General features: G+C 47.7%; 1 protein-coding gene across 1 annotated transcript in view; it reads right to left on the reverse strand.

Moving 5' to 3' along the window:
• CATSPERD (cation channel sperm associated auxiliary subunit delta) overlaps positions 1 to 24,793 on the reverse strand; it is a 39,968-nt gene that overhangs the window by 13,600 nt on the left and 1,575 nt on the right. The window contains exons 2-12 of the mRNA XM_060146727.1: positions 24,150 to 24,204; positions 20,176 to 20,290; positions 16,021 to 16,088; positions 14,445 to 14,558; positions 13,154 to 13,237; positions 9,546 to 9,696; positions 8,695 to 8,790; positions 4,378 to 4,460; positions 3,831 to 4,007; positions 1,347 to 1,460; positions 425 to 514 (exon numbers count right to left, since the gene is read on the reverse strand). Coding sequence (XP_060002710.1) covers positions 425 to 514; positions 1,347 to 1,460; positions 3,831 to 4,007; positions 4,378 to 4,460; positions 8,695 to 8,790; positions 9,546 to 9,696; positions 13,154 to 13,237; positions 14,445 to 14,558; positions 16,021 to 16,023 — 912 coding nt within the window. The 5' untranslated portion in view covers positions 16,024 to 16,088; positions 20,176 to 20,290; positions 24,150 to 24,204. The remainder of the gene's footprint in view (positions 1 to 424; positions 515 to 1,346; positions 1,461 to 3,830; positions 4,008 to 4,377; positions 4,461 to 8,694; positions 8,791 to 9,545; positions 9,697 to 13,153; positions 13,238 to 14,444; positions 14,559 to 16,020; positions 16,089 to 20,175; positions 20,291 to 24,149; positions 24,205 to 24,793) is intronic.

Raw genomic sequence — 24,793 nt, forward strand, 5'->3', positions numbered from 1 at the left:
CTCCCTGCTGTGACTGCGAGGCCTGGCTCTGCCCTATGGATCCCCCAGACCCGTATTTGGCCAAGACCCTCCCGGTGGCCCTGGCTTGCCTCCTGATTCCAGGGTTTACCCAGATAACTCAGGTCTCACGCCCTCCCGGGGTGGGTCAAGCTCCCCGCCACATCCTCCTTGCCCCTTCTGTGTGACACCTGACGCCCTCACTCTCTGGGGGACTGCGGCCTGCCTGGGGTGGGGGAGGGGCAGGGTCTGTGTCCCCTCAAAATTCCGCAGCACCTTATCTGGGTGTGTGTAAGGAAGGGAAGCAGGAAGGAGGTCCGACGAGGGACACCCTGAGGGGGCTGGACCTGGCTGGCCCAGTGGGTCAAGGCCGAGCCCCTCTCCTGTTGATCCGAGTTGGAGGGGGGAGGGGGAGGGGCGTCCTCACCAGCCTGTGTTTGGTGTTCCCATCGTAGGTGTAGCCGTCCTCGTAGATGACAGCCTGCAGCCCCAGGGAATGGGGGTTGCTCACCATTACCTGGGGGCGGGATGGGAGACGCACGCTCTGTACGGCGCCAGCAGGCCAGCAGGCGCGGCGGGGAGCAGCTGGGGGCGCACCCACAGGTGACCCCGGTCCCCCTTCAAACTGAAGACTCGGCTTGCTCTGCAAACGCAGCTGCCGGCTCCATCCCCAGATGCACCCCCCCCACCCCCTGTCATCTACACCCCCTAACTGTGGCTCTGAGTCCCGTTGTGCAGACAGCCTGGGGTTGCAACCCTGCAAGACCCAGAACTGTCCTTGGTGCGTGGAGGGGCCCGTCCTGCGGGAGGCGGGGGGGTAAGGGGGGGTGATGAGAGAGCACAAGGCAAGAGCCAGCCTGGCACCCCCTCGCGGGCCCTGGTCCCAGCTGGCTAGACATCCCCTTGCATCCTTACACTGGTCCACCCCCCTGTTTTCAGCTCGATTGTTTGCACCCAAGGGTCCAGGCTTGGACACGTGGGTTTCAGCTCCAGGAACGCCCACTGTTTTTCAGGCATCCCCTCCAGGAGGGAAACCGGCGCTGGCTGAGCTGAGAGGGAGGAAAGGGCATTTTTGGAAAGGTTCTGGGGCAGCTCCGAAGACGGGTGGAGAGCCGGCACAGAGGTAGTGGGAGAGGAGGCTGGGCCGGCAGGTGCACAGCCACGGCCAGGCATGTGGACCCTGGTGAGGAAGAAGGGGAGTTTCTAGGGGCTTCCTGGGTGAGCGTGTCTTCCGGGGGGATGCCAGGGAATTTCCAGAGCCTGGGAATTGTGGGCACAGGATGTGAGGCCAAGGCTGCTAGGGATGCCAGGTGTCAGAAACACTTGTCAAACAGATAAAGCATGCTTACTAGTGGGACTGGTGATGTGCTGGGCCGGGGTATCATGAGGGCCGTCAACTCCAACTCACTGTTCATATCAATGGTATACATTTTATTTTCAAATTCTCCCTGCAGAAGTTCCACCTAGTTAGAAATGCAAAAAAAAAAAAAAAAAGAAAAAATCCATCAGTCAGTCATTCAATCCATCAGATCAAGCCTCTGTTCCCCAAACTACAGGGCAAGTGGTCAGTGGCAGGAGGGGGCTCCCCAGCGATGGAACCTTCCAGTCTCTCGGGCGCAGCAGCCTGGGCTGTCACTCAAGCCACTGTCTTCCTCGCTAGACCCTGCACCCGCAGAAGACCCTCAAGGTTCCCCCCACCCCCGGACACAGCCCCTCTTCTCTCCCGAGGTACCCTGGCCCCTCCACTCCCCGCCTGACTTCTTGCAGTAATTGCCTGCTTGCGTTTCTTCCTAGAATTATTGCCAAGCGTGCATCCCTAGATGATACAATTTTTCTGTTTGCGAACATTTTGTCTTTTTAAGTCTCTTTCAATCCACAGCTTCCCCTCCCTCCCTTATCATTTTCATTTCTAGGCATCTTTGAAGAACCCAGACCGTGGGACCTGTAGATTTCCCACTGTCTGGGTTTTCCTGGGGCAGATGGACACATGTTCCTACGTGCTCTGCCTTTTTGGCAGATTGACGGCTGGATCCATCAGATTACGGTGGGATCGAGTTGGCAAGACCCAGCAGGTGAATGACATTCCGTAGGTGGCATGTAATGGCCCGCTGTCTCTCTTTTCCGATGCTGGGGTTGCCACAGGGCGATACCTTATCATTTTGTTTTCATATATTCACCGGAATAATTTTATAAAGAGACCCTTTCCCTGTGCTGACCCATTACAAGGGTGTGAAGGAGAGGAGGAGAAATGCTTGCATCTTGCCTTTTATTTATCCCCTTTTTGTTGTTGTTGTTGCTGCGCGCGGGCTCTCTCTAGTTGCAGAGAGCGGGGGCTACTCTTCGTTGCAGTGCGTGGGCTTCTCATTGTGGCGGCTTCTCTTGTTGCAGAGCACGGGCTCTAGGCGTGTGGGCTTCAGTAGTTGTGGCTCACGGGCCCTAGAGCGCAGGCTCAGTAGTTGCAGCGCATGGGCTTAGTTGCTCTGCGGCATGTGGGATCTTCCCAGACCAGGGCTCAAACCCGTGTCCCCTGCATTGGCAGGCGGATTCTTAACCACTGCGCCGCCACCTCGTAAGCCCTATTTATCCCATTTTTAAGACAGTGGGTTGGTTGCCTGCCGTGCTAGGAGGGGAACCAATAAGTTGCTTCTGATTCCAGGTCTGGGGTTGGCAAGGAATGACAAGGTTAACTGAAATGTCCTGTCCTGGCAACAGGACTCATGATTGCCCGTGTGCATCCTGGTCTCCTGGTGAAGGTGGTGTCTGCCAGGCTATTTACCCCGTCCAGACTCTATTCTTTTCTTTTTTTTTTTTTAATTTATTTATTTTTGGCTGTGTTGGGTCTTCGTTTCTGTGCGAGGGCTTTCTCTAGTTGTGGCAAGCGGGGGCCACTCTTCATCGCGGTGCACGGGCCTCTCACTATCGCGGCCTCTCTTGTTGCGGAGCACAAGCTCCAGACGCGCAGGTTCAGTAGTTGTGGCTCACGGGCCCAGTTGCTCCGTGGCATGTGGGATCCTCCCAGACCAGGGCTCGAACCCACGTTCCCTGCATTGGGAGGCGGATTCTCAACCACTGCGCCACCAGGAAAGCCCCAGACTTTATGCTTTAAAAGCAGATCGCTAAGGCCGGTCCACACTCAGGCAGGGGGCATTCAACACCACCTCCTGGAGGGGAGAGTAGGTACTTATGTTATTTGGAACTCTTCTGTGATGGAGAGGTGTCTCCCATCCGTTTATTTATTCAGTCATTTATTTACATCGGTATGGACTCGTGTATATTTATTTTATACTTTAGCTTATTATCCAATACTGTGTTATTTTTGTGACTCACAACTATTTCAGCTTTCACCCATAGGATCTCGATAGGCTACATAGTCGCTTTGTCTTTTTTGGTGGGGAAACACTACTTGCTAACGCCATCTTTCTCAGAACAGTTTCAGTGGCCAAATATTTGCATAAAAGCCTTGCTGTGGCTTCCTCTCTCTCTCTCTCATTCTCTCTTTCTTTCATTTTCCTGCACTTGGCATAAAACCAGCAATTCCCAGACATGCCAGACATGTGATTTCAAAGACCCACAGGAAAATGCTCAGGGCTGGGGATTGACATGTTACTGTGGCAAGAAAAGAAAATAAGAAAAAACCCTGTTCCCACCTATTAGCACGATCATCTCATAAAAGGACGTTTTAGACAAAGTGTGTTTTATCGATAAACTGTACATGGCACAGTTGCCTTTCTTTGAGTTTTCATTTCACTGATCACCATGGACTCAAAGGCCCTTTGGAAATGGACACTCTAACATCTTTCTGGAAATGAATCCATAGGGTCACGACCACATACTTTGCAGACATCAACCTGGAGTTGGGGATCCATGAGAATCGCCTGGATGTTCACGGGGCACTTCTGGAAATCAAAAGCTGGTGAGGTTGAGTCAGGGAGTGGGGTCAGTATCTCAAGCATGCCCACGTCAGTGAACATCAGGACCGCCTCTTCGGACCAGATGTTTTGGTCTGCAAACTAAGAGAAAAATGACTTCTGAGATCAGCTCATTCTCATTCTTTTTTGAGGATGTAACCTTTTTCTTATGATTCATATTTAAAGAAGGTAGACCAAAAAAAAAAAACCCAAACCCTAAGAAACCAAAAAACCAAGCAAAGTCATAAGTATACTTTGTTGAGGCACCTACTCTTCAGGTGTAAAACTAATTGAGATTACTGTTATGTTATCACTATTGCTATTAAAAATACTATTACTAGTTTAATAACTAGAGCAATTTCTTCAGAAAAAGGATCAGACAAAAGAAAAAAAGAAAGAAGAAAAAGGATCAGACATTTGAGAGGAAGACCGTTATTCCTTACCAACCGGGTAGCGCCGGGATTTGACCTACTTTGATTAGAGAACTTGACAGGATTCCCAGGCTTCCATAGTACAAATTATTCTCCTGAGTTAAAACGGCCAGTTCATTTTCATCTAGGGAAAACCAAAGAAGACAGAACAAAAATTGAAACAAGGGTTGTTTCCATGGACAAAAATGTAAAATATATTAAATATTAAAATTAGAAAATTACCCCAAATTCCATCATACAGACCAGGGGTCAGCAAATTTCTTCTTAAGGACGAGATGGGGACTTCCCTGGTGGCGCAGTGCTTAAGAATCCGCCTGCCAACGCATGGGATGTGGGTTTGATCCCTGGTCAGATCCCACGGGCCGCGGGGCAACAAAGCCTGCGTGCCACAACTACAGAGCTCGCGCGCCTCAACTAGAGAGTCTGAGTGCCACAAACCACAGAGCCCACGTGCTCTGGAGCCTGCGCACCACAACGCAAGATCCCATGTGCCTCAATGAAAGATCCCGCGTGCCGCAACAAGGAGCTGACACAGCCAAAACGGTCAATCATTCAATCAATCAATCGAAAATAAATAAAATAAAAAAGACAAGGACGTTTTCAGAAGAAGCAAGGTTTGGGGCTCTATTGACACCTGGGGCAGGGCGGTTCTTCATGGTGGGGCCGTCGTGGCCACAGTGGGGTGTGGAGCAGCAGCCCCAGCCTCCACCCAGAAGATACCAGGAGCCCCCCGAGTCGTGATGACTACACATGCCTCCAGACACTGCCCAGTGTCCCCAGGCTGAGAGCCAGCGGTTAGATGGAGAAAAGGGATCCCTCAGGGCAGCGGTAAGCTATGGGCTGAGATTCCAGATACACAAACCAGAATGCAATCCTTGCAAGTTTGGACTCTATTCTTTAGAAAATAAGGAACCAATCCAGCAATCCCACTCCTGGGCATATATCCAGAAAAGGTGAAAATGCTAATTCAAAAAGATACATGCACCCCAATGTTCACTATTTACAGCAGTCAAGACATGGAAGCAACCTAAACATCCATCAACAGATGAATGAACAAAGAAGATGTCACATATGTATATACAATGGAATATTACTCAGCCATGAAAAAAGAATGAAATAATGCCATTCGCAGCAACATGGATGGACCTAGAGGTTACCATATTAAGTGAAGTAAGTCAGAGAAAGACAAATATCATATGATACCATTTACATGTGGAATCTAAAAAAATGATACTGATGAACTTATTTACAAAATAGAAATAGACTCACAGACATAGAAAACAAATTTATGGTTACCTAATGGGAAAAGGGGGAGGGATAAATTAGGAATTTGGGATTAACAGATACACACTACTATATATAAAATAGATAATCAACAAGGACCTATTGTATAGTACAGGGAACTATACTCAATATATTATAATAACCTGTAATGGAAAAGAATCTGAAAAAGAATATATATATTCAGTTATATATATAGATATGAAACTGAATCCCTTTGCTGTACACCTGAAACATTGTAAATCAACTATACTTCAATAAAAAAATAAAAATTAAAAAAAAGAAAATAAGGAACCATTAAAGATTCTAGACATGGGAAGTGATGTATACTCATGGTTTTAAAAAAAAAAAGAGGGGCTTCCCCGGTGGCGCAGTGGTTGAGAGTCCACCTGCCGATGCAGCGGACACGGGTTCGTGCCCTGGTCTGGGAAGATCCCACATGCCGCGGAGCGGCTGGGCCTGTGAGCCATGGCCGCTGAGCCTGCGTGTCCGGAGCCTGTGCTCCGCGACGGGAGAGGCCACAACAGTGAGAGGCCCATGTACCGCAAAAAAAAAAGAGGAGGGAGAAGACAACCCATAGAATGGGAGAGAATATATCTCTGATATATATTCTCATCCCATCTCTGATAAGGGACTTGTATCCAGAATATATAATAATTCAGTAATAAAAAGACCAACAGCCCAATCAAAAAATAAGTAAAAGATCTAAATGGACATTTCTCCAGAAAAGATATACAAATGGCCAATAAGCAGGTGAAGAGACCCTCAACGTCATTAGTCAGTAGGGAAATGCAAATCGAGCCCACAATGAGATACCACTGCACAGCCACCAGGACGGCTCTAGTGAAAAAGACAGAAAGCCAAGTATGGGTGAGGATGTGTGGAAATTGGAAAGGACTAATACTGTGTGGTCCCACTCACAGGAGGTCCCTAGAGGAGTCACATCCATAGAGACAGGAAGTAGGATGGTGGGGGATGGGGGAGGGGGATGGGGAGTTCGTGTTTAATGGGGCAGTTTCAGTTACACACGATGAATACATTCTAGAGATCGGCTGGACCACATTGTGCGTATACTTAAAACTGTACTGTGCACTTAAAAATGTGTTCAGAGGGTAGATCTCATGTTAAGTGTTGTTACCACAATAAAAAAGAAAATGATGGGTAATGGAAAAGGCAAACGGTAGAATGACTCACACGATAATACGATACCATTTACATAAAAAGCAACCACAACATCTAGCCCCCTACCAAGTTATTACAATAATATTAACCGTATTCCTTATGCTGTATATCACATCCTTGCGACTCATCACTTCATAACATAGGGAAATGTCAAATCACTATGTAGTACACCTGAAACCAATATAATAGTGTATATCAACTCTATTTCAATAAATGAAAAGAAAAAATGGGGGAAAAAGGGGAAAAAAAAAAAGCAACCACAAGAAGCTACACAGATGACGCTGTACATTTTCAGCACGTCCATATTTAATATAGGTTGTGAGGCTTTCAACTGGCTAAAAAGATACTTTCCAGATTCCTAACAGTGATGACCTTTAGGAAGCCAAAGAGGGGCCTGGATTCAAAAAGCTGGTCAAAAGGACTTTAATTATAGTTGTAATGTTTTAAAAAAAGCAAACTTTTAAAGGACCATGCATCACTGGCATAATTATAAATTACTTTTTTTTTTTTTTTTTTGCGGTATGCAGGCCTCTCACTGCTGTGGCCTCTCCCGTTGCGGAGCGCGACCATGGCTCACGGGCCCAGCCGCTCCGCGGCATGTGGGATCTTCCCGGACTGGGGCACGAACCCACGTCCCCTGCATCGGCAGGCGGACCCTCAACCACTGCGCCACCAGGGAAGCCCCTATAAATTACTTTTATATCATTACTTTCTATCATGATAAATTAACGTTTAACAGATAAACGGACATAGACAGTAGGAGGTAACTCAGTGATGGGCAAACAGGGAAATATGGGATCTTAAAAGTTACACGGGTAGGACTTCCCTGGTGTCACAGTGGATAAGACCCTGCGCTTCCACTGCAGGGGGCCCGGGTTCGATCCCTGGTCAGGGAACTAGATCCCACATGCATGCTGCAACTGAGAGTTCGCATGCCACAACTAAGGAGCCTGTGAGCCACAACTAAGGAGCCTGTGAGCCACAACTAAGGAGCCTGCCTGCCACAACTGAGACCTGGTGCAACCAAATAAAAAAATAAATAAATACTTTTAAAAAATTACAGGGGACTTTGCTGGCGGTCCAGTGGTTAAGACTCCGTGCTTCCACTGCAGGGGGTACGGGTTCGATCCCTGGACAGGGAAGATCCCACATGCCATGCTGTGTGGCCAAAAAAAAAAAAAAAGGTCACATGACTCCACAGTTTGCTGCACTATTTGCCTCAAATAGTGAGGAGCATGTAAGGAGAAAAATTACACTGGTGGGTTTCATTTTACCTGACTGAACCAGCGGCAGGACAGCGGCAGGACAACAATTCACTGGCAAAGAACTCCTGGGGGTGCCATCTGTCATGGGCTGAATTGTGTCCCCTCCAAACAAGATATGTTGAAGCCCTAACCCCCAGGACCTCCGCAGGATGTGGCCTGATTTGGAGCCAGGGTCTTTACACAGGTGATACGGTTAAGGTGGGGTCATTCGGGTCGGCCCTACTCCAATAGGACTGGCGTCCTTGTAAAAAGGGGAAATTTGGACACCGGCATACACAGAGGGAAGATGATGGGAGGGCACAAGGGGAAGACGGCCGTCTGCAAGCCGACGGGAAAGGCCTCCGAAGGAACTGGCCCTGCCAACACCTTGACCTCAGACTTCTGGGAGACAATAAATGTCTGTTCTAATTCGCCCAGTTTGGGGTGCTTTGTCAGAGCAGCCCCAGCAAACGATATCCAACTGACATTCCATTTCACTGTGAAAGGGCACAAAAGTTTCTGCTCTGAGTTCCAGAATGTGTAATAACCGTATTTTGTTTCTGTTTTGGCCAGGCTGGATCTAGGGGGTCAGAGGTGAATAAGTCAGGTCTAAAGCACGTCTAGAAAGCTACCCTCAGGCCGGGCACGCACTGGCAGCAACACTGTGGATGGTGATGTTGGCTTCAGAGATGGAAGAATACAAGATGTGTTGTCCTTCTCGCACATGGACAGGGTTGACCAGCTGACCTAGGAGATGACAGAGCAAATCGCGAGACATGAGCACGTATTAGGCACGGGATCCCCCGCTGCCCACCTGGCCCCTCGGTTTATGACTCAGATGATAAAGAATCAAGGAAAATGCAGCCGTGAGATGCAATGCTGTAAAACATCACATAGAATACATTAGGTTTAAGAAAATGCGACACCGCCCCCCCGCCCAATCTTCTTGATGTGAGAGCTCTGAGGAATGGACTGGATACCAGGTGAACTGCAGGATGCCTTTTACTATACAGGTAACATGTAATCAGAACTTTCTTTCTGAAATGCCCCCCACCCACCCCCCATGGCCAGGCCAGCCCTAAGCCCTTTTCTTGCATTGGAAGGAAACAGCTGTGTTCAGGTGGCTGACTGGTACTAGGGGGCGTGCTGCAATTGTGGGTGCTCTGGCAGCCACTGTTGTGCCCAGAGGTCCCTGACAGCACCTCCTCCTGGGGGGGCTGCCTTTTGCTCTTCTCCTTACTTGGGCTGGTAGGCTGGGGCTCATGTGTCTAGGCCTCAAAACAAGATCTGCAGTTCCTGGACTTGGCCCCTCTGCCCTAGGCGTCCAGTGACTTTCAGAACCTGCCTTCAGGGCCTAAATATCCCAGGAGGAGGGAAATGGGGGTTGGGGGGTCGAAGTGAGGATGGCAAAGTGACAATGGGCTTGTCGTCATCCACTCAGGTCAGGGAGAGAAAAAAATGACCGCTTGTGCTTGCCCACCCTGAGCCTGGGCCTCGCTCACCTGCGTTTCGGGAAACCAGCAGGCTCTTCTCAAACCAGAAGATCAGGATGCCTTTCTGGCCCGGGGCAATAAGGATGTCAAGGGTCCCGTTGTAGTCAAAGGGCAGCCCAAAACTGCGGTTCAGGGGGTGGTCTGAGTAGCTGAACATGGCCTGAGAGAAGAATATTGAATCTTGAGCAAGAAAAGAAATGACCGCAATAGAACTGTGTGAGTCCATGTGCTTTGTCACTGGAACTTTCTTCAGACCTTATTACCTAGTCCGGTGGTTCTCAGCTTGGGGTGATTCTGCCCCCAGGGGACACTGGACAGAGTCTGGGCTCATCTGTGGATGTCATGACTTGCGGGGCTCCTGGTATCGAATAAGTGGGGGCAGGGTGGCTGCTCTACACCCCACAGCACCCGGGATGAGCCCTCATGACAAAGGACACCCCCGCGGTGCTGAGAGCCCTCTCTCCTTCTGCTCTGCCACGCCCACGTTGGTGCCTTTGTACCTGGATTATTATTCAAGCTGATTTCCCAGGGCTGGTCCCCAGATTCTTTTCTTTATTTTCTTTTTTTTTTTTGGCCATGTCCTGTGGCTTACGGGATCTTAATTCCACGATCAGGGAGCAAACCCGGCCCTGGCAGTGAAAGCGCAGAGTCCTAACCACTGGACCGCCAGGGAATTCTGCACCCGCCCCAACCCCCGCCCCCACCGATTCTTTTCCTAACAGCCTTTTGTGTCTTGTGACCCTCTAAGGTCTGGCTCTTAAGTAAAGTCTAAATTACTCTCCGTGGTTCTCAAAGTTCTCTCTCATCTGCTCTTTTTTTTAAATTAAAGTATAGTTGATGTACAATGTTGCAATAGTTTCTGGTATATAGCAAAGTGATTCAGTTATATATAAATTCCTTTTCAGATTCTTTTCTATCATCTGTTCTTTACGGAAGACCTCTGACAGCACTACACAAGGATGGAATTAAAAAACCCAACACTGGGGCCTCCCTGGTGGTGCAGTGGTTAGGAACCCGCCTGCCATTGCAGGGGACGCGGGTTCGAGCCCTGGTCCGGGAAGATCCCACATGCTGCGGAGCAACTAAGCCCGTGTACCACAACTACTGAGCCCCCATGCCACAACTACTGAAGCCCATGCGTCTAGAGCCTGTGCTTCGCAACAAGAGAAGCCACTGCAATGAGAAGCCCGCGCACCGCAACGAAGAGTAGCTCTGCTCTCCTCAACTAGAGAAAACCTGCGTGCAGCAACGAAGACCCAACATAGCCAAAAATAAATAAAATATATATATTAAAAAAATCCCAACACTGACACTGGTTCATAAGTGAGTCCCACCAAGATACTGGCATCCGTTTTCCAGAAGATGCACCGTGGCGGAGGGAGAGATTTTCCCCAGGATGGCTTGCCGAGTGCCTCCAAGTTTGCAGCAGATGTACGTGGTTTGCAGGATCCTAGTTCCCCGACCACGGATGGAACACGTGGCCCCTGCAGTGAAAGTGCCGAGTCCTAACCACTGGACCACCAGAGAGTTCCCTGGGTGGCTTTCAAAGGGCCTTCTGGGGCGAGGAGAGAAGCTTAGCGGGTCAGGGCCACGGTGGACTGTGCACGGGCTGCTGACCTTGACTCGCCCCGCCCCCACTGCGGCCACAGGGGCCAGACCCACCCATCCTCACTACGCTAAGGGACCGTGAGTGAATGTGAGTCCGCAGCCCCCAGCCCGCGCCTGCTCAGCGATGGATTGGCTGCCTGCCGGTCCCTGGAGCCTGAGAGGCACCATCTCAGCAGAGCTGCCAGGGGTCCGAGTAGCCAATTAAGACAACGAGCCAAACACTAGAGTGCATTCCGCTTTTAATTGCTCACTGCGGTGGCCTAAGAGCCCAGGCCAGAGAAAACGCCAAGGGCCCCTGTTCGTCCCTCCGCAACGGAACCGCGGCGGGTCCCCTGGGTCAGCGCAGGGGTGGGGTTCATTTCCCTGTGTGGGGAGCCCCAGTCAAAAGGCGCCTGCAGGGACTTCCCTGACGGTCCAGTGGTTTAGGAATCCGTGCTTCTACTGCAGGGTGCACGGTTCGATCCCTGATCTGGCTGGGGAACTAAGATCTCGCATGCCGCATGGTGTGGCCAAAAAACAAACAAACAAACAAGCAAAAAAAAAAAAAAAACCACCCAGGGCCTCGGCCTCGGGAGGTGGAAGGGCCAGGAACTGAAAAGTACTGAGTCAGAGAGCCGGGAAGTGGCTCCAGGCTTCCCCCTCCTCCCTCCCTCAGGAGTCAGAGGTCTGAAGACCAAGCCTGGGCTGGGAATGCAGAGATGCGCAGAGCCTGCCTGACCGGAGGCAGGAGTCCTTGCCCACAACGCCTTCAGAGCCTGCCCGTGCATTGTGCCCCAGGTGTGGAGTGGGGAGGGCAGCTCCCCCAACCTCCGCCCCCATGCCCTCCAGGTAGAGCCTTGTGACTGCCTGTGGTCAGATCTGGGAAACCATGCACAGGTTGTAACCAGAGCCAGACTCCTCAGCCACCTCTACATTCTTGGGATTTCCAGAGTCTGGGAGTGTCTCATTCACCAGGCGCCCTGGCAGTGCGAGCTCATGAGGGGACTCTGGATGGGGGTCTGGGCCCCCCGTGTGATTAGAGGGTGGGGCTTGCAGCCACCAGGTAGCAGCCCAGCCTCTGGGAGCTTCCTGATGGTGGGTCTCCCCCAAACTTCAGAGTGGCACACCTTGCTTACAAAGTTTGCAACACGGGGGTACTGACTGTACTTTAATCTTTGCCTGACTTAATATTTTTTCTTCAGATGCACTTTGCATGGACTGATTCCTCTTCTTAACTTAGTCTTATCCTAAATGATACCTGTGAAGTCACAGTTTTCATGTCCCGATTTTCTGAATCCACGTGAAAATAATTGTTAACAAAAGGGTTGACATGAGGCATTTAAAATGGTCTTGGGTGCCACCAGTGACACATGCACCACACCTTGTATTTTATCCCTTAGTGCCCAGCACCTCCTAGACCCTACTTAAATATTGCTGAGTGCATGCCTGAATGAGCTAATGAATGGGGGGAGAGAGAGTTGGTGGGTGTGTGGGTGGGTGGAAGGGTATATGGATGAATAGGTAGCTGGGTGGATGGATGTGTGGATGGATGGATGGATGGAGGGATAAGCAGGTTAATGGATGGGTGGATGGATGGATAAGTAGGTTGATGGATGGATGAGTAGGTGGGTAGATAGGTGGATGGATAAAAAGATAAATGGAAGGATGAATAGATGGATGGATGGGTGGATGGATGAGTAGATGGGTGGGTAGGTGGGTTGGTGGATGGATGGATTAATGAATAAGTAGGTTAATGGATGGATGGATGGATGATGGATGAGTAGGTAGGTAGATGGAAGGATGGGTGGGTGGTTGGATAAATAGATAAATGGAAGAATGGATAGATTGATAGATGGATATGTGGATGGATGAGTAGGTGGGTCAATGAGTGGGTGGATGGATACATGGATGGACAGGTGAAAAGCTAGATGGATTTCAGATATGAAAATCTAAGTGTGTGAGTTTTGACAAAAACCTGGCTTGGGGTAAGGGTCACTGAAGTGGTTCTTCCCAGTCCAAAAGGTACTCACCTTCTGTTGGTCAACGAGAAGCAGCCCAACCTGTGAGAGGGAGTAGAAGTAGAAGATCCCGCCCAAGGAACCGACTAGTTCTGCCTACGAAACAAACAAAATATAAGTAAGTCTTAAACATGTGCTTAATTCTAAATTTAACTCTAGATTATCCAGTAAGCTAAAAGGAAGGAAAGTCTTTTTCTTTTTAACAATATTGTGATCTGTTTTCCCTCTGTAAAAATGTAGCATGTAGGGCAGAACTTTGAATGAAGTCGGCTTTGCCTGGGCTGATAGGGGAAGTGGTGTGACCCACACTGTGAGGTGCCTGCCTAGGTCCCTCAGTCCTGCCTAGGTTCCTCACTCCTGATCTTTGGCTGGTCAGCAAAGTGCCCACGAGCAGGCAAGTTGGAGCATGAGGCCAAGGACCCCAACCTAGGGACAGTGGGACAGATTGCCCTGGCAACCCAGCTGGCTCCCTCCAGACACTTTTCAGGTAAGAGAGAAAGACCACCATTTTATTTAAGCCTCTGTTATTTGGTTGTGTGTGTGTGTGTCGGGGTGGGGAGTATTTCTATTATATACAGTGTCCTCCCCCAATTCATAGGTTGAAACCCTAACCCCATGTCTTCGTCTGTTAGGGCTGCTATAACAAAATACCATAGACTGGGAGGCTTATAACAACAGTGCCCTCCTTTATAAGGGCACTAATCTCATTCATAAGGGCTCCACCCTCATGACCTAAGCACCTCCCAAAGGCCCCCATCTCCTAATACATCACATCAGGCATTAGGATTTCAACATATGAATTTCGGGGGGGGAACACAAACATTCAGACCATAGCACCCCCAAAATGATGGTATTTGGAGGTATGGTCTTTCGGTAGCAATTAAGTTTACTAAGCCCTAATCCAGGAAAACCTCATCTTAACTAATTACATCTACAAAAATCCTATTTCCAAGGAAGGTGACATTCTGAGGTTTCAGGGTGGACATGAATTTTAGGGGGACACATGTTCAACCCAGTCCAGTTCTCTCATCTGTAAGATGGGGATGCTGGTGGTACCTGATGTTGTAATCCATGTGCAGCCTTTACTATGGCACAAGCTTTTTCTATGAACCATGCTGTCTCCTTTCCTAACTTCCTAATCTCCCTAGCCAGCTGCTCTGACCTGAAATTCTTCCCTACGCTCCCATCCGCTGGACTCTTTGAGAGAGAAAAGTCCTTGCTCGCCACAGACAGCTAATTACTCCTATCCCACAGGACACATTTTTCTGTTTGTTTGTTCATTTTCTTACCAAATTGAACATACCTGTCTTTCCTGGGAATATTTCTGAAATCTGTATCCCCGGGTATTTGAGAAATAGATATTGGCCTGAGATATCTGATCTCCATGCAAATACGCAAAAACCGAGTTACTTATATCCTGGAAGAACACACAAATAAAACAGTCTCTTTAAAAGGAGATAGAAGGTGGGGGGGGCGGCTGGGGAGATGTTCTTTAAAGAGATAAATCAGTTCTGGAGGTCTAATGCATAGCATAGTGATCACAGACAACAATACCGTATTAGAAACTTCAAAGTTCCTAAGAAACTAGATCTTGTTTCCACAACAGAAAAGCAATGATAATTTTGTGACACGACAGGATGGTAATCATACCGCAACATGTAAATGTGGCAAATCAACACATTGTATACCTTAACTTTACACAGTGTGGTATATCAGTGACATCTCAATTTAAAAAGCAGGGAGGACAGATGCCAGTGATAACATGCCTGGGCATTTAACCCAGAGAAATGAAAACTTATGTCCACACAAACACCTGTACATGAACATTTATAGTGGCTTTATTTGCACCAGCCAAAAAGTGGAAACAACCCAATTCTGGTACACCCACCACTGTGGAAAAGAGCAGACTAGACATATACGTGACAAATCAGATGAGTCTCCTGAGAATTTTGCTGAGAAAAGCTAGTCCCCAAAGGTTTCATATTGAATGATCCCGTTTATACGACATTCTTGACATGATAAAATTAGAGAGATGGAGAACACGTTAGCGGTTGCCAGGGGTTAGGGCAGGGCACAGAGGTATGGAGAGTTTTGGGGCCATGAATCAGTTCCGTGTTTTCCTTTGTTTCTTTTTTTGTGTGTGTGGTACACGGGCCTCTCACTGTTGTGGCCTCTCCCGCTACGGAGCACAGGCTCCGGATGCGCAGGCTCAGCGGCCATGGCCCACGGGCCCAGCTGCTCCGCGGCATGTGGGATCCTCCCAGACCGGGGCACGAACCCATGTCCGCTGCATCAGCAGGCGGACTCTCAACCACTGCGCCACCAGGGAAACCCCAGTTCAGTGTTTTGATGGCAATAGCGCTTCTCTGACTTTAGGCAGTTGTATCCATGTCAATTTCCTGTTTGTATCACTATAGTTATGTAAGATGTAACCACTGGGGGAAACTGGGTGAGGGATACATGGGACTCTGTATTATTTTTTCAACTTCCTGTACATCTATAATGATTTCAAAATAACAGGTTTTAAAAAAAGAAGATAGATGGATATATTCACAGTGTGTCAGCCAGATGATCCCAGGAGCTCCAGAGCCCTCCCACGGGCTCTCAGTCCTCTTCTGAACCCTGGGAGATAACATGGCCTGAGTCCTGAGTCCATCACTGTCCCAGCCCTCAAGGCTTACACTTTTTTTTTTTTTCTGCTTCGCTGCATGGCATGCGGTATCTTAGTTCCCTGACCAGGGATCAAACCCGTGACCCCTGCAGTGGAAGCATGGAGTCCTAACCGCTGGACCGCCAGGGAAGTCCCTACACTGTCTTTATTTCCATTCATAATTAGCTCACAGCAGAGTAAAAAATGAGATACAACACATGGTACTCACCATGCAAAAGGAATTTCCACTGTAACAACAGTTGTCACCAGAAATATGTGAAACAGGGTGTTCTACACCTGAAAGGAAAAGGGAATTGAAATGCTCTCTGAGTTCCCTGAACATTCAGAGAGAAGGTTAGAGCAGGGCTTCTCATCCTCCACACTGACATCTGGGGCCAGATTGTTCTCAGTTGAAGGGGCTCCTGGGCACTGTAGGATGTTTTGCAGCATCCCTGCTTCTACTGACTTATTTAAATTATTAAATTAGTTATATAATGATTTATTTAACCAGTGGAACTCTACTCCAGTCTTTTTTTTTAAGGTTTTCTTAAGCTTTAGATCACAAAGCATCCTTTTTTTTTTTAATTAAAAAAAATTTTTTTTTAATTTATAGCATGTAGGATCTTAGTTCCTGACCAGGGATGGAACATGTGACCCCTGCAGTGAAAGCACGGAGTCTTTTTTTTTTTTTCCAAATAGAATTTATTTATTTAGGCTGTGCGAGATCTTAGTTGTGGCATGAGGGATCTTAGCTGTGGCATGCAAACTCTTAGTTGCAGCATGTGAACTCTTTTAGTTGTGGCATGCATGTGGGCTCTAGTTCCCCGACCAGGGATTGAACCTGGGCCCCCTGCATTGGGAGCTTGGAGTCTTACCCACGGGACCTCCAGGGAAGTACCTCTCCTCTAGTCTTGACAACCAAAAATGTCTTCAGACATTGCCAAGTGTCATCTGGCGGGTGAGGGGCAGAATTGTCCCTTGTTAAGAACCCCTGGTTTGGGGTCTTCCTTGGTGGTGCAGTGGTTAGGAATCTGCCTGACAATGCAGGGGACACGGGTTCGATCCCTGGTCCAGGAAGATCCCACCTGCCGCAGAGCAACTAAGCCTGTGCGCCACAACTACTGAACCTGCGCTCTAGAGCCCGTGCTCCGCAACAAGAGAAGCCACCGCAATGAGAAGTCCACGCACCGCAACGAGGAGTAGCCCCCGCTCGCCGCGACTAGAGAGAGCCTGTGCGCAGCAACGAAGACCCAATGCAGCCAAAAATAATAAATAAATAAATAAATTTTTAAAAAAAAGAGAGAAAAGATAAAACTTGAAAAAAGAAAGAGCCCACAAGCCATGCAGGGCAGGGGGAAAATATATTAAAAAAAAAAAAAACCACTGCTTTGGCAGAAACTCTTTTAGGACTCTGCCAAAATTGCAGGAAGGGTGCCCTTCTCTTAGCAAGGCATTCTTTGATTCTGTTTTAAAAGGAGAAGCTTCATCTCCAAAGAAAATACACACGTGGCCAACAAGCACATGAAAAGATGCTCAACATCACTAATCATTAGGGAAATGCAAAGCAAAACCACAGTGAGATACTGTCCCACACCCATTAGGATGGCTACTATGACAGAAACAGAAAACAAGCTTCAGTGACAATGTAAAAAAATTGGAAACCTTGTACACTGGTGGTGGGAATGTAAAATGGTTCAGGCAGTGTGGAAAACAGTGTGGAGGTTCCTCACAAAATGGAAAATATGATCCAGCCAATTCCACTTCTGGGTACACACCCACCAAAAACTAACAGCAGGGACTCAAGGAGACATCTGTATACACAGGTTCAAACTGGCATTATTCACAATCGCTAAAACATGGAAGCAGCCGAGTGTCCATTGACAGATAAATAGATAAGAAAATGTGGTCCATTCATACAATAGAATACTATTCAGCATTAAAAAGGAAGGAAATTCTTTTTTATATATAAATTTATTTATTTTATTTATTTTTGGCTGCATTGGTTGCTGTGCGCGGGCTTTCTCTAGTTGTGGCGAGCAGGGGCTACTCTTCGTTGCGGTGCATGGGCTTCTCATTGCAGTGGTTTCTCTTGTTGCAGAGCACAGGCTCTAGAGCGCAGGCTCAGTAGTTGTGGCACATGGGCTTCAGTAGTTGTGGCACACGGGCTTCAGTAGTTGTGGCTCGTGGGCTTCAGTAGTTGTGGCACGTGGGCTTCAGTAGTTGTGGCACGCGGGCTTCAGTAGTTGTGGCTCATGGGCTCTAGAGCGCAGGCTCAGTAGTTGTGGCACATGGGCTTAGTTGCTCCACGGCATGTGGGATCTTCCCGGACCAGGGATCGAACCCGTGTCCCCTGCATTGGCAGGCAGATTCTTAACCACTGCGTCATCAGGGAAGTCCCCAAAAGGAAGGAAATTCTGACACACGTTACAACATGGATGAACCTTGAGGACATTATGCTCAGTGAAGTATGATCCCAATACTGTATGATCCCACTCATTTGAGGTCCCTAGAGGAGACACATTCATAGAGACAAAGTAGAATTGTGGGTGCAGGGCTGGGGAGGAGGATGGGGAGTTAGCTGTTGGGATGCTAGTAAACAAATTGATGGAGAGAAGAGGAAGGACAGAGAGTAGACTGACTTACGTTACAAGGAGCCCTGATGGTTCCTTCGTAAGTTAAATATAGAATTTCCATCTGACCCAGCAATTCCACTCCTAGGTACCTACCCAAGAGAATTGAAAACATGTATCCACACAAAAACTTGTACACAGGTGTTCACAGCGGCACTATTCACCACGGACCAAAGGGGGAAACGACCTCAATGTCCACCAGATGATGAATGGATACACAGAAGTGGTCAATCCACACAGTGGAGTGTTACTCAGCCATAAGAAGGAATGACCTCCTAATACACGCTACGACATGGATGAACCTCAGAAACGTGACGCTAGGTGAGAGAACCCAGAGTAAAAAGGCCACGTGTTGTGTGATTCCATTTATATGAAACATCCAGGACAGGCAAATCCACACAAATGGAGAGCGGGTGAGTGGTTGCCAGGGGCTGGGAGAGGGGGAGGGGGAGGGACTGTCAATGAGGACGGGGTTTCCTTTCGGGGGGATGACAATGTTCTGGTACTCAACAGTGGTGACTTTTGCACAACACTGCGAATGTACTAAATGCCATTGAACTGTACATTTTAAAATGGTTAAAATGGTGACTTGTATGCCCCTCCCCCCCAGAAAGGGAAAAGAGCCTTGAATTGTGAGAGAGAAAAGAATTGGACTGGAAGATTAGGAGGGGCACTGGGAGAGGATTGGGGCGTGAAGGAAAAGCCCACCAACATGGTTGAAGTTTGGAGGAAGAGAGAGGAAGGTGGCAAGGAGGGAGAGATTTTAGGCAGTGTCGCTGTGGGTGGGAAGATCTGTAAAGAGTAGGTCAACTGATGTCTTGGAGGCAGAAGCATGTTTGGGGTGGATATGACCAATTGATGAGATGGTTATAAGACTGGCCCCCAGGGACTTCCTTGGTGGTCCAGCAGTTAAGACTCTGCGCTCCCAGTGCAGGGGGCCAGGGTTTGATCCCTGGTCAGAGAACTAGATCCCGCATTGCAACTAAGAGTCCATGTGCCGCAACTAAAAGATCCCGAATGTCAAACTAAAACCTGGCTCGGCCAAATAAATAGATGAATATTAACAACAACAACAAAAAGACTGGCCCCCAGGCAGCCCAGCTTTACTTGGGTTATCCATTCTCTGTGGCCCATCCATGCTGTGTTTACCACAATCCTCGATGGAAACACTCAGTCCCCCCCCGTGGGATGGGGGTTCAGGCCAATTTTTATTGAATTTTAAAGGACAACGTAGGGAATTCCCTGGTGGTCCAGTGTTTAGGACTCAACGCTTTCACTGCCCAGGTTCAATCCCTGCTTGGGGAATTAAGATCCTGCAAGCCACTTGGTGCAGCAGAAAAAAAAAACAACCAGACAATGTAATGTCCAGGGGCTGGGACTTCCCTGGTAGTCCAGTGGCTAAGACTTCACGCTCCCAATGCAGGGGGCTGAGGTTCGATCCCTGGTCAGGGAACTAGAGCCCACATGCCACAACTAAGAGCCCACATGCTGCAACTAAGAGTTCGCATGCCACAACTAAAAGATCCTGCATGCCAGCAACTAAAGATCCCACCCGCCTCAATGAAGATCCCACACGCGTCAACAAAGATCCCGCGTGCTGCAGCTAAGACTTGACGCAGCCAAATAAATAAATAACTAGTTTTAAAAAATGTCCAGGGGCTGACATCCAAGTAACTGCATCGTCTGTTCTTCTGAGCCTTTTCTCTGATGTTGGTCAAATGCAAACAAGAGTAAAAAATACAGAATACGCATACCTGTAGATGCATTCCAGGAATTGGCTTCATAATCATAAACATAGACTTTTCGATTCACTACTAACAGCAATACGGAACCAGCAAAATGTGCTGATGTTACTTCTGGTATGCCAACCTAAGAGTAATGACATATACGATATCAGTATGTACATCTCTTCGGACATCGATTCAGAAAGCAGTACTTCTAGACACGCATCCATGGAACATTCATTCCAGCAAGAGTTCTTTGGGTCCTAGATATTGGGAACTATGTATCTTGGGGATTAGCTGAAAGCAAAACGGGGAGGTCAAAATTGGTGTTTGGTGCCCTTGGATAGCTAAATTTGCTCCATCTCCTTCTCCTGTGTCAAAACCTTCTCTGAGGATAGGCACTTCCCTGGTGGTCCACTGACGAAGACTCCATGCTCCCAATCCAGGGGGCCCGGGTTCGATCCCTGGTCGGGGAACTAGATACTCCATGCCACAACTAAGAAATCTGCATGCCGCAATGAAGATCCCAAGTGCTGCAACTAAGACCCAGCACAGCCTACATAAATAAATATTTAAAAAAAAATCTTCTCTGAGGATAAAGGCTACAGCATAGATGACGAATCATAAGCATAACTGATAAATGTGTCACTTATGAGAGAAACTGGTATTTTAGCAGATGGCGGAAGCTTCTGGAGCATAGGTGCTGTCAAATTTCTCAAGATAGTTCCTGAGCAGGTACAGGTTTTTCTGTTTTGGTTGAGGGCAATTTGGGGAGGCCCTGAAATCAGTGTATGTAATCTATCACACAACCAATTATAAGGAGCTCTTGCAAGAATTCTGGTTCTTTTTTCAGGGGGAAAAAAAAAGCACCTGTTTTGGTAGTAAGGGCAGAATAGAATCAAACCTTCTTTTGGCTTAGAAATTGCTCTCAATGTCTTTAAGAGGTACATCGTAAAATAAGCCCCCAAACTAACAAAAACAGACTAGCGTGGTGTTTTCTGAACTATATCTAACCCTAAGTATTACTTATTTCAAGCATCCCTCGGATCGTTCAGCAAAATAACTACCTGCATTGACGTAGGGATGGAAAATGGAAGGACACTACTCTCAAAGCTGTTCTTCGTGAGAAAAACTTGTCTTCTGAAATAAACAATAAAAGGGTTCAATTAGGACAATCTCACACAAGAAAAGAAAAAAGACAACGGCAGACATTCTAAAAATGTTCTATTCAAATGAAATTCTTTTCTTAACAAGGAACCATTTTGCCCCTATCTATCTATCATCTACTTATTTATTTTATTATTTCTTTTGATGTTGGGGGTACGAGTTTATTAATTAATTAATTTATTTTTGGCTGTGTTGGGTCTTCGTTTCTGTATGAGGGCTTTCTCCAGTTGTGGCAAGCGGGGGCCACTCTTCATCGCGGTGCGTGGGCCTCTCACTGTCGTGGCCTCTCTGTTGCGGAGCACAGACTCCAGACGCGCAGGCTCAGTAGTTGTGGCGCACAGGCCCAGTTGCTCTGTGGCATGTGGGATCCTCCCAGACCAGGGCTCGAACCCGTGTCCCCTGCATTAGCAGGCAGATTCTCAACCACTGCGCCATCAGGGAAGCCCCGATCATCTATTTATTTTTGTGTGAGTAATCCTCTATAGCCTGGATATTTGACTTCTTGAAATAACATTATTTGAAAGGTGTGACCATGTCAAAAATAAAATTATATAAAATGTACATTAAGTGACAGCTTGTTTTGCTCAGGGCGAACTTCAGTTTTGTCCTTTATTTTACTCTGATCCCACTAAAGTAAAGGCTTTCAGACCAGGAATGTGTATGTATAAAAGAAACAGTATGCTCCCTTATGCAGGGAACTTTTAAGAAGCAAAAGGCCATCCATGAACATGGTATATCACTTCCTTATCCAGATCTCCTTCTCTTGCCCCCTCCAGAAGAATTTTATGGTTTGAGGCAGACAGGAGTTACTGAGTTAATTCCTATGCATTTTAAAGTTTTTGGGACTTCCTTGGTGGTCCAGTGGTTAAGTATCCGTCTTGCAGTGCAGGGGACACTGGTTCGATCCCTGGTCGGGGAACTAAGATCCTACCTGCTGTGGGGAAACTAAGCCCACGTGCCACAACTAGAGAGCCCGCATGCCACAACTAGAGAGCCCATGTGCCACAACTAGAGAGAAGCCCGCACACCACAACGAAGAGCCCGTGTGCCACAACTAAGACCTGACGCAGCCAAAAAATAAATAAATAGATATTTAAAAATAAAGCTTTTTTTGCTACTGTGAATGGCACCATTCATAACTGCCTTAGGTCAAGCATCTGTGACAAGCTACACGTAATTATTTTAGCTACTTGTGTGTCTCTTCACCTGTCATTCCTTAACTCTACCCCAACTGTGGACTCCCTGTAGGCCAGCATCTAGCAACACAGGACAGAGCCGTCTCTTTTAATGTTTGTGGAATCGAAGAATGAGGGCAAACGTAATGTTTTAATAATAATAATAAAAAAGTAGCAATATCTTACCCTAGATACAGGGCTATGTTTTTCTTACAAGGATGCTTCATCAAGCGAGTTGTCCCAGATGAAAAATACAGGTGGTCCTAGAGAGAGAGTCACAAAATCTTAATCCTATCAATGCTCATAAACGCCTGATGAAAACAGTTTCCTAATGTGTAACACTGAAAATGTAAAGGTGAAATCTGAATTAGGCAGGTGGATGGCATCTAAGTCATTTTCCTCTTTTTTAAAAATAATTAATTTTATTTTTGGCTGCCTTGGGTCTTTGTTCCTGCGTGCAGGCTTTCTCTAGTTGTGGTGAGCGGGGGCTACTCTTCATTGCAGTGAATGAGCTTCTCATTGCTGTGGCTTTTCTTGTTGTGGAGCACCGGCTCCAGGTGCACCAGCTTCAGTAGTTGTGGCACGCAGGCTCAGTAGCTGTGGCTCGTGGGCTCTAGAGCGCAGGCTCAGTAGTTGTGACGCATGGGCTTGTTGCTCCACAGCATGGGGGAATCTTCCTGGACCAGACTGCCTTGGCAGGCAGATTCTTAACCACTGTACCACCAGGGAAGCCCATTTTCCTCTTTTGATATTATCCTCTGGTTCTGTCAGAGGTCACCAATGGGGAAAGCTGGGTGAGAGGGACCTGGGACATCTCGGCACTGTTTTGCAGTGCGCTGTGAATCTATAATTATGTCAAAATAAAAAGTCTAAAAAGACTCACAGGATAATGATTCATATCACATCCCCTCTGTGTATATGTTACTTATTTACAGATTACTTATTGAGAGGCCAGAGGCCAAAAAAAAAGTTAGAAACCAGTCACTTGATTATTTAGCAATGCTGACACCACTTCTGAAATAACACAATGTCAATAGGAAAAACATTTGAGCTGACAAAATATTTTTTTCTTCATGCCTTTTAGGCACATGCAGGTGAAAGGAAGTTTCCTGCTGCACTGTGTCATGTAAACAAAGTAAGTTTGCTTCCTATGTCACTCTGCATTTAAAAAGTCCTATCGGATAGAACGCTGGATAAAAACTCAGGTGATCTGAGTTCTAAACCCAGCTGCAGCTCTTGTCTTTGTTCAGGCTACTTGGCTTTTCTCTCAATTAGCTTTTTTTTTCCAGTACATGGGCCTCTCACTGTTGTGGCCTCTCCCGTTGCGGAGCACAGGCTCCGGACGCGCAGGCTCAGCGGCCATGGCTCACGGGCCCAGCCGCTCCGCGGCATGTGGGATCTTCCCGGACCGGGGCACGAACCCGTGTCCCCTGCATCGGCAGGCGGACTCTCAACCACTGCGCCACCAGGGAAGCCCTCAATTAGCTTTTTAGTGACATGCAAAAGGTTAATGCCTATTTCAAAAGGCAATGGTAAGGATTAGATGAAGTAATGTTCTATGCCGGACACAACACTGGCACCCAAGAAATACTAGGAAGTATTAGTTCTGATCCAGCGATTAGATAAAAGTGAAGAATGAATGTTAACTGTGGAGCCACGTACCCCTTGAATTTGTTCTCTGACGTGAAACACCTTTCCTGTCCTCACCGTACGAATACTAGAGGTAAGAGATAAGAAAACATCTGTCAATGTTTATGAAACAGTCGGCATGACTCCTACCAGGTTGCCTCTGGGTTAACGGTGCAGTAGCTGTTCTTGAAGCTTTTAGGGTTATGGGAGTCCCTGGAAAATCTGATGAAACAGTGGACCCTCCTCTCCTAGAAACAGACATATGTATATGCAAAAATGGAGATGTGGTTCCTGAGAGCTCGTTAAGCTCATTTGCAGACCCCAGATTAGGCAAATGAGGAGTGCCTACTGCCAGATTTTGTTTTTTGTCTGTGGGGTGGGGAGGTGTTGGTGGCTGGGAGAATGTTGCTCCAGTTTACAGCAGGTTCTCAATCTTGGATGTGAGTCAGAAGCACCTGGTGGGGGGGGGTGCCTGATACAGACTGTAGATTGCTGGGCCACACTGCTGAGTCTTTGGTTCAGCAGATCCAGGGAACTGCAGTTCTAACAAATTCCCGGGTAATGCTGCTGCTGTTGGCCCAGGACCACTCTCTGAGTACCAGTGTGGGAAACGGGAGAATTGGATGTGACCAATCTTTGCAGACTTTGAGACACATCCTGCTAGTAAATCTTGCTGG

This window comes from Lagenorhynchus albirostris, chromosome 3 (assembly GCF_949774975.1).
Source record: "Lagenorhynchus albirostris chromosome 3, mLagAlb1.1, whole genome shotgun sequence".
Classification (NCBI taxonomy): Eukaryota; Metazoa; Chordata; class Mammalia; order Artiodactyla; family Delphinidae; genus Lagenorhynchus; species Lagenorhynchus albirostris.